We start from the raw sequence: 10,686 nt of genomic DNA, 5'->3' as shown, positions 1-10,686 counted from the left end.
GGAGAGCTTTGTACGCGTCTCTCTGTGTGGAGTAAAGGTGGTCTAGTTTTTTTCTCTCTGGTTGCACATTTAACATGCTGGTAGAAATTAGGTTAAAAGGATTTAAGTCCCCAGCCACTAGGAGCGCCGCCTCTGGATGAGCATTTTCCTGTTTGTTTATGGCTTTATACAGCTCATTGAGTGCAGACTTAGTGCCAGCATCGGTTTATGGTGGTTAATAGACAGCTATTAAAAATATAGATGAAAACCCTTGGTAAATAGTCAGGTCTACAACTTATCATGAGTAACTCCACCTCAGGTGAGCAAAACCTGGAGACTTCCTTAATATTATATTTTCTGCACCAGCTGTTGTTTACAAATATGCACAGACCGCCACCCCTTTTCTGACCGGAGGCAGCGGTTCTAACTTGTCGATGTAGCGTAAATCTTGTCAGCTGAACTTTAACCATGTCGTCGTTCAGCCACGACTATGGGAAACATAAGATATTACAGTTTTTAATGACCCGTTTGTAGGATATTTGTGTTCGTAGCTCATCAATTTTATTATCCAATGATTGTACATTGGCTAATAGGACTGGTAGAGGCAGATTACCCACTCACTATCAGATCCTTACAAGGCACCCCGACCTACGTCCCCGATATCTCCATCTCTTTCTCATGCGAATGATAGGGATGTGGGCCTTGTCGGGTGTCTGAAGTAAATCCTTTGCGTCCGACTTGTTAAAGACAAAAACTTTGTCTAGTACGAGGTGAGATATCCAGAAGCTCTTTTTGGTCATAAGAGACAGTGGCAGAAACATTACGTACAAAATAAGTTACAAATAACACGTAAAAACACACTCAATAGCACAATTGGTTAAGAGCCCGTAAAACGGCAGCCATCTCCTCCGGCGCCATTAACACAACCCGTGGACGCTCGACATACACCTAGTTTCCTGAAAGGTGTCACATATAAAGTGTGACTAGATCATAACATTTAACCATGGATGTACGGAGAAAATTCTCTCTTTTTTTTCTCACTCCTGTTGGCTCCCCCATGTGGGTGTCTGTGCTTTCTAATTGGCTCAAAGTCAAGTTGTTTGCCAGTGACGAACATTGCGATTCTACTAGTAGAAACGGCAGGTTCTTTGCTACTGTGTCGGCACGCAGCAGGCACTGCTTTTGTTCCAGCATGAGAAGGAATGGCATCCCACTGTGATAAGTACCTATCGGCAGTCTATTTGCAGTGAGATTCTCTGGGTTTTATGCAGAAGGGTTCGTCAGCTATCCCCATACGAGAACTCTTTGAAGAACCCTTTTGGTTCCAGGTAGAACCATTTTGGTTCCAGGTAGCACCCTTTTGGGTTCAATGCAGAACTCTTTCCACATAGGGTTCTACATGAAACCCAAAAGTGTTTTACCTGGAACCAAAAAGGTTATCCTATGGGGACAGCCGAAGAACCCCTTTGGAACCTTTTTTTCTACGAGTGCATGATTCTCTATACCAATTAAGTCCGTCACGTGTACATGCCTCTCTGATGGCCTCCCGGGCACCTCCCAGGCACAATCTCCATACTTTAAAAAAGGTTTGGTGTGTTTAATTTCCAAGTTCACTGTGTGAACTTGATCCACCCAACTACTCAGTTTGACGTCCAAATGAACATTCCTCCCAACATTGACAGTAAGCCGGTAAATCCGTGATACACAAGGAAGTTCGATAGTCTCTGACTCATCTTTAGAAAGATATCAGATTTCGGATCTCTATTCCCACAATATTTTCTTGTGTCACTATTTTAGTTTGTGAGACTGAAGATTTGAAGGGGAAGTTCAGTATTTTACATAGATGGTTCCTGTCACGCCCTGGCCATAGAGAGGTTTTTTGTTCTCTATTTTGGTTAGGCCAGGGTGTGACTAGGGTGGGCATTCTATGTCCCTTTTTCTATGTTTTTGTATTTCTTTGTTTTGGCCTGGTATGGCTCTCAATCAGGGACAGCTGTACATCGTTGTCGCTGATTGGGAGCCATACTTAGGTAGCCTGTTTTCCTTTGGGTTTTGTGGGAGGTTAATTTCTGTTTAGTGTTGTTACCTGACAGAACTGTTTTGGCTGTCGTTTCTTGTTTTGTTTAAAGTGTTCCATTAAAATGTTATGATGAGCACTAACCATGCTGCGCCTTGGTCTACTCCATTCAACAGCCGCTACAGTTCCTCACCCTGACAGTAGTCTATGGGCCAGGAGAAACTGTAATCCATGGTTTTGACAATACAAACTTCAGCCTCTGCTAGCTAAAAACCTATGGAAGTGTTAGAGGCATGCTTGCAAAAACATTTTTCATGTCATGATCAGATAAACTGAAATTAACTCAAATCAACTCAATTATTTGGTTTGACATTACTTAATAGTGATTTGGCCTATTTATTTAGTTTTCATTGCACACATTTCTACTAGGAGCCATTTTACATTTAGCTGAATTTCACCTTTATTGACAGTGCAAGTATATATTGTTACTGATCTGTGCGTGTGCCCTCTTCTGTTGTGTAAGAGTGGAACCGGTCTAAAACAATGGAGCTTCTATTGCAGAATAATGTCTGTGAATATTTTTGAAAACAAGAAAGGTTGATAGTGATTGTCCCATAGATCTCAGATTAATGTTCTCCATTCTCACAATATTTTCTGGTGTCCGTGCACACTAATATTAATTGTTCTATGAATACAACCTAATTACCTTGAACTGAAAATATACCTTTTCGGCAGGTTCAGGGGGTTAACTACCTTCATTAATTGTATGTCTAATTAAATATATTTATTTGATTCCTAGTTCTTCATTTAACATTTGTTTATTAACAGTCTTCAAAGATGTGTTTTCATTTTCTTCATTCTCATCTTCGATCTTCATTCTTCTTAATCTTTACCAAGAAAGAACAAGGAACCAGTGATGTAAAGTACTTAAGGAAAAATACTTTAAAGTAGTACTTAAGTAGTTTTTGGGGTTATCTGTACTTTACTGTACTAATCATATTTGACAACTTTTACTTCACTACATTCCTAAAGAAAATAATGTACTTGTTATGCCATACATTCCTGACCCCAAAAGTACTCTTTACATTTTGAATGCTTAGCAGGACAGGAAAATGTTCCAATTCATACACTTATCAAGAGAACATCCCTGGTCATCTACACTGCCTCTGATCTGGCAGACTCACTAAACACAAATGCTTAGTTTGTAAATGATGTCTGAGTTTTGGAGTGTACCCCTGGTTATCTGTAAGTAAAAATACAAGAACATGGTGCCATCTGGTTTGCTTAATAATTTCAAATAATTTCTACTTTTACTTTCACTTTTAATACTTAAGTATATTTAAAACCAAATACTTTTAGACTTTTACTCAAGTAGTATTTTACTCTGTAACTCACTTTTACTTGAGTCATTTTCTTTTAAGGTGTCCTTACTTTTACTCAAGTTTGACAATTGCATACTTTTTCCAACACTACAAGGAACACATGCCTTTGCAGCGTATTTGCTATGATGTCAGGGTAAAGCTTCATGAAATTAAAGGTAATTCAAACAATGAGAGAATTATTTCATTAACATGTTTTATTAATTGAATGACAAATTGTAAAACAAACTGTGGCACATTTTCAAATCCCAAAACAGTATTGATCAGGATCTACTGTCTGTTCCAACATGATCACAGAATAACCTTTACACTGGTTGAAAATCACTAACACAGAAAACAACAACCCACATAGTTATCTGCTGATTTAGATGTATTAAGCAAGTGAACTTCCCTGCTAATGAGTTAGTAAATTACTTAGGGTTAGGTATGGGGTTAATTAGTGACTTAAGGTGTGGTATGGTAGTGACTAAGGTATGGGGTTAGTTAGTGTTTTAGGGTTATGTATTGTAGTCACTGAGGCAAGGGTTAAGCTTAGATTAGAAAACAAAAACAAACACCAAAAACAACAACACACCAGGATTCGTACCACTGCCACTCGCGGAGTTTGTGGTGAACATTGTAAAATTCAGGATGATGTGGTCATTTTGTTTCGGGATGTAACAGCCAATACCTGCAGAAATAATATCCAAATAGGACAATGTGTGAGTAATTATACAGTATGTGCAACATTGGTGACAGTTGTTATATTTTATGAATGTAAATTATTGAAAATAACTCCTGCATGCGTTTTTTCCTTACTGTATTTCTCTAGCTTTGCAGAGAGAGAAAGATGAAGACAGAGACGGTCTGACAGATCGTATTGACCGACCAAAAGACATTCCATCACAACTCACCCACATCAGGTCTGATTGTAGTCCCATTCCCCCCAGTCTGAACCAGGAGCTCCCAGTAAGTTTTTTTAGTAATGTTCCCAGCCACACCATTCACACTCACCAGGAAGGGGCCATAGTTGGGGTCCTCTGTGTAGGTGAAACTGCAAAAACAACAGAATAATGAATTTATTTTAATTTGAGCCATTGTGAAATGCCAGAATACCACAATTATGTTTGACAGTGAACAAGGTGTAAAATGCAGTATCACTCCATGCCATGCAATGAATGACACCTTGCACTACATAGCACTGGTCATGGTCACTGAAAGGTTCCACACAATTGCTCAAACTGTAATGATTTGAACGCACATCTAACAATCTACAGCATCTGACAATGACACAATGGAAGCTAATAATCTACTAACTTGAATCCTGAATTGGTCTGCAGTCTCCTCATGGCACCGATAAGGACCCCTCTGAATGCGACATCAGTACTGTAGGTCTTATTGGGTGTGTTTGAGATGCTGTTAACTACCACCAGCTCAATGGAATCTAGTCTGGCAGTCTCTGTTGAAAAACATTGTTGCCTACAATGTCAATACCATGGTGATGACATTGCAAAGAGGTAAACATGTTCTAGAAGTAAAAAAATGCTCCATTACTTCCTGCTGTCAGGTTCCCAGGATTGGAACTGTTGCCACTCCCGGAGTGCGAGCCCGAGGTGAACACAGTAAATCTCAGGATAATGCGGTCATTTGGTTCTGGGATGTAACAGCCAATACCTGCAGAAATAATGTCCAAATAGGTCAGTGTGTGAGTAGTTATATTGTACAGTATGTGCAACATTTGTGTGACAGAGGTGTTGTTATATTTTATGAATGTCATTGTAAATAACATGCATGCTTTTTCCCTAATTTACATCGGGTGACTTGTCCCTAAGCAAATAAACCACAAAAAAATGAGAGAGAGAGAGGAGGCTTTCCATCACTACTCACCCACATCAGGACTGATTGTAGTCCCATTCCCCCCAGTCTGAACCAGGAGCTCCCAGTAAGTGTTTTCAGTATTGTTCCCAGCCACACCATTCACACTCACCAGGAAGGGGCCATAGTTGAAGTCCTCTGTGTAGGTGAAACTGCAAAAACAACAATGCTCACCAATGACACCTGACTACATAAAATAAATTCACTGACACACCAACTGTCAAGAATCTAACGAAACAGCATCTAACAATAAGCCAATTTAACTTAATAATCTACTAACTTGAATCCTGCACTGGTCTCCTGCAGTCTTCTCATGGCACCGATAAGGACCCCTCTGAATGCGACATCAGTACTGTAGGTCTTATTGGGTGTGTTTGAGATGCTGTTGACCACCACCAACTCAATGGAAGACTCTGTTGTAATTGTAATTTACAATGTCAACTATACTGTAGTGTATAGGTGATAGAGATGACATTACAAAGAGGTAAAGTAAGTAAATATATTCCACATTACTTTCAGTCAGGATCCCAGGAACCAGCAACAGCAGAGCTGCGGAGAGAAAAGATGCCATGATCATACTCATCATGTATTCAGGTTCAGTTGGAAGTGTCCAGTACTCATTTCATACACTACTTTTTATGTTGAACCAATAGCCACTCCTTATCTGGGGAGTTTCTGACAAGGAAAGAAATGTATTTCCTCTTCACTTTTTCTCAAGCTATTGTGTAATGTATGTGTAACATATGTTTTGAACTGGCATGAGTGCCAATCTGTTTACAAGTGCTATCATGCCAACTCATTGTCACACATTGTAATGACAAATACTCAATTGTGAGATGCCTGGAGAGCAGGGCTGTCCAACCCTCTTCCTGGAGATCTACCGTCAGTCCAACCCTAATTTAACACACCTGATTCTACTAATTAGCTGCTCAACAAGATCTTAACTAGATGAGTCAGATACGCTAAATTAGGGTTGGACAGGAAACCTACAGGACAGTAGATCCCCAGGAAGAGGGTTGGGCAGCCCTGCTGTAGAGGAGCTTTAGTTTCACTGTTCACCCACCAGGGGTCACCATTAAGTAATTATTTAGATTGAGGGCCACAAAAATTAAGGGAAAGTACAGTATATAAGAGCAATGCTTACAAACCAATTGAGATACGCTCAATAATATATTTTAAATTAGGAAATTTAACCTGTTGCTTAAAATTAAATATATGAATAATGTCAAACCTAACAGCCTTTTACAATATCTCCATATTAACTTATGCTATTCATACACATATGACAATATAGTAGATTGGATAATAATTGAATATTAGATAGTGTGTTGGTCTATTTTATAAACTGGGTGGTTCGAGCCCCAAATGCTGATTGGCTGACAGCTGTGGTATATCAGACCATATACCACGGGTATGACAAAACATTTATTTTTACTGCTGTAATTACGTTGGTAACCAGTTTATAATAGCAATAAGGCACCTCGGGGGTTTGAGGTATATGGCCAATATACCACGGCTAAGGGCTGTATCCAGGCACTCCGCGTTGTGTCGTGCGAAAGAACAACCTTTAGTCGTGGTATATTGGCCAAATACCACACCCCCCGGGTCTTATTGCTTAAGTATACACTTGAGAAGGATTTTGAACGGATAATCTCAAGCCTCACCCAAAGTAACCTAGAATCAGCAGCATCAGCGTCAGTGGAACAGGTGCCGGTCTTAAAGGGACAGCGCAAATAAAAAGTTCAGTTGATGTAAAGAAAAATCACAATCACACTATATTGTGAACCCTTCTATAGAATAGCATCACTTTAATTAAGGTAGTTAATCCATCCAAACAAGATCATGCTACATGTGCTCCATTTAATGTAACCTGAATAGTGGCTCTGGTTATGTATACAAGCTAATGTTAGTAAATAGTGGCTATGGCCATAGAGGTATCTGTGCAGTGGCGGTCAATTCCATTTAAGATGAGGGAGGACAATATTTTTATTAGGAGCATGGCCTTATTACTATTACAGCATGTTGGATGAATGTCATTCATAATCCATTCACCCAGCTCAATGTAACATTGATAGGTTTAGTCTACTACATGATCCTCGACTTTTCCCTATACCCACCATGAGGTTGCTACAACCTAGCCTATGAATGGAAGTTTATAACGTAGGTGCAAAGGTGGAGAGAAATTTGAATAATCAAGGTGACAGACACTGACACAGTGAATTCCGCGTTTCACAATATTGCCTACATCTAGCTGATCTAGGGTGTAATCATTTGTCCAACAGTTGCAAACGAGAGTTTCTATTGGACAAATTCAGGTATGTTTTGGGGCTCCTAGGTGGCTCAGCGATCTAAGGCACTGCATCTCTGTGCTAGAAGTGTCACTACAGACCCTGGTTCGATTCCAGACTGTATCACAGCTGTCAGTGATTGGGAGTCCCATAGGGCAGTGCACAATTGGCCCAACGTCTTCCAGGTTAGGGTTTGGCACGGGGTAATCCGCCATTGTAATTAAGAATTTGTTCTTAACTGACCTGCCTAATTAAATGAAATATGTTTATCCACATTCTATTTGCTAAATTCTAAGAAATGTGTTTCAACAGAATTGGCGGAATGAATACACCCCTGATCACACGCAAACACAGTTCACTTTCATATAGGGGTGTGGCGAGTAGTCGGACAAAACGAGTATCGTAACGGATATGGGAAATTTTCTGGATACAATGATGATCCGAGTATTTTGTTGATCGGGGAAAAAAAAGTATTTTCGTGTGCCAGGAACCACTTTGTCATGCTAGTCAGTCACAGAGTTTCTAAACCATGCTGTACTCCTGTCTTTGAGTAGTTGATTTTCGTTCTAAATAACTCAATTGGCTAGTTTCCTGTCTGTAAAGAGAAGGGCGGGCTGTATGTTGATCCTGCTGCTCTGATTGGATAGAGTGAATCTGTATTTCTCCGTCTACTCGCTTCATAATTTCACCCGACCACATTTCTTCGCATGTTTTCAGTCTGATCATTTAGGTCGCTGCTGCCTGCTATTATGATAAATCACATGGCGAGGACGTTTGCTATCAAGCTGCATAATATCAAACAAATGGGTAAAAGGTAGGGAAAACACATTAAACGAATGTGCAACTTGGCTACCCGCTGCAAGTTGAGGACACAGACACACCCACCCCTCTGTCCTGCAGCTTTTGCAGTTTGAAAGTGCAGGTAGGTATTTTGCCAACATCAATTGTGGCATATTAAAACCCTTTCATAGCAGCACATAGAAACAGCATGAGCCCCGTTGATTTGTCGGTAATTCCTTTACGCATCTAGGCTCTCTCCTCTCACCTTTTCCCTTTGTTTGTATACTTCAGTACAAAACACATCAGCTGTCTGTGACTAGCCCGAAAAAACCTTTCCAGGCCAAACCTTCATATCATGACCGCTAACTGTTACACACAGCCTACATCGTTGTCACCATATCAGCTAACTTCAAGTCAACATAGCTTCTAGAACGAACGTGTTAGTAAACCACTACAATCATGCCCTTACAAAAAGTTTTGAAGCTGCAGTAAAAGTGCAGTATCTGCAGTTGACTATGACATTTTGGGCGCAGAGATTGCAGAATAACTTCAGTGTACTGCAGGTGAACTGCATTTATACTGCACTGTAACTGCAGTTACACTGCAAAATTACTGCAGTAAAAAAGTGTTATTTTGGACATTTGTATTTGCAGCATAAGTTTTCATACATGTAACTACTTTGTAAGTCTATGGAAGGGGGTGACAACCACGAGCTTCCTCGCTTTTGTATTGAAGTCAATGCACCAAGAGGAGGATGGAAACTAGCTGTCCTCCAGCTACACCATGGTGCTACCCTACAGAGTGCTGCTGAGGCTACTGTAGATCTTCATTGCAAAACAGTGTGTTTTAATCAATTATTTGGTGAAATGTGAATATATTTATTGTAGTTTTATCTAAAAAGAATAACTTTTTAAATGTTTCACTATTTTTATTTTTATGAAATTCACTGAGGAGGATGGTCCTCCCCTTCCTCTTCTGAGGCGCCTCCACTGCTGTATAGTAGTATTATTCTGTTCATATGGCTCTGGCTATGTGCAGTATAGGTTATATGGATCTAAGTCTCTCATAAAATACTATTAAGTTAAGGAAACAGTACATATATATAGAAGGTCATTTGAGTGAACTATCTGTTATGTGGAGTGTCTGTACCTGTCCAGTCGGTTTAGTTTTCTTGATTAGTCTGCAGATCAATTCCCTCTCATCCTGCCGCTCGCTTCTCACTAATCGCTAATCTTCATCTGCTCTCTCTGCTCTCTCTTTCTGCTCACGCCCCCCCCTCCAGGTTCTGTCTTACATTCTCCAGTCTTTTTTCCAGCTCCAGCACGGTGTCCATGTATGTTTCCTTGTCTTTCATTTTCTCCTCATTCAGTCTCTCCTCTCCTTCCTCTCCTTCCATAGATGTCATAGCTTATAAATTTGCAAAAATATATATAAATCTCTGCAATAGCCTTCAATTTACATTTCTAAAATTAATAATATAAGGCTTTTCTGTAGGTTACCCATTGAGGTAGGATACAGTTTTCATAACTTCCCCTGTTATCCTGAATGAAGATAAATGGAACTGTATTTTCCAATAACAATGTAGCAGGCAGCATGGCCTCAAAATTTTCCCATTAGAAAAATGTTCTTGCATCCATAGCTCTGTCTCTGAATTTGAGAGTGTTCACAATTCTCTAGTCCCATCCCTCAACTTTTTTGCTAACAGTGGCGGGGCGTGTTTTGATGGTGTTTCAACTGCTGATTGACGCTTTAACATCTCGCCTCAAAACGGCCCCCTGGTCCCAACCCAGAAAGCCCGCAAGTAACGCCTTGGCGACACAGGCATAGAGCGCTGAATGCTAAAAGCTGGCAATACAGTGCCTGTGTAGCCTAGCCTATGTTGCGGTACGCAGTATGAAGATAACAGGCTGAATACCGCCAGATAAACCAAACGCATTGGGAAGCCGCGAATGTAAAGTCTGTCATTGTATCAGTTGTCATTTAATTTAGTTGAATGTTGCATATTGTCAAAGAACCACAGGTTGGGCTATCCATTCATTCTCTTTCCGAAATGGAACAGAATGACTGAAAGTCGTCACATCTCGGAAATGAGAGCGGATCATTCTATTTCAGGACAGATCTGCCACTTCTAGCGCACCTCAGGATTTACTAGAAGAGGAGAGCGAGTTGTGATTTTCACATCCTAATTGTAAGGACGCACCAACATGGACCAGACGTTATTGTAAACCGCATGTGCTACTTGACATCGGACATCACCTGTCATTTCTGTTATTTTGTATGAGTCAATCGATTTTATTTACAAGAGCTGTTCAATTAATCCTGCCTCGTCTTAATTCACATGATAGAACAAGGAACAAAAAACATTCCTCTTGTCCTGAGTTACCTTCAG

At 40.1% G+C, this 10,686-nt stretch overlaps 1 protein-coding gene across 1 annotated transcript; it reads right to left on the bottom strand.

Moving 5' to 3' along the window:
* Positions 1 to 3,554: 3,554 nt before the first annotated feature.
* On the bottom strand, positions 3,555 to 6,045 carry LOC106612508 (uncharacterized). Its single transcript, XM_014213690.2, has 7 exons — positions 5,743 to 6,045; positions 5,510 to 5,642; positions 5,242 to 5,381; positions 4,909 to 5,028; positions 4,672 to 4,813; positions 4,269 to 4,408; positions 3,555 to 4,045 (listed from the first exon to the last, which is right to left on the bottom strand). Exons 1-7 carry the CDS (start codon positions 5,813 to 5,815, stop codon positions 3,912 to 3,914), a joined length of 882 nt encoding a protein of 293 aa, XP_014069165.2. The 5' UTR covers positions 5,816 to 6,045; the 3' UTR covers positions 3,555 to 3,911.
* Positions 6,046 to 10,686: the final 4,641 nt, after the last annotated feature.

This window comes from Salmo salar, chromosome ssa09 (genome assembly GCF_905237065.1).
Source record: "Salmo salar chromosome ssa09, Ssal_v3.1, whole genome shotgun sequence".
NCBI lineage: Eukaryota > Metazoa > Chordata > Actinopteri > Salmoniformes > Salmonidae > Salmo > Salmo salar.
The sequence above is the reverse complement of the archived record's forward strand: the minus strand, read 5'-3'. Positions and strand labels throughout refer to the sequence as shown.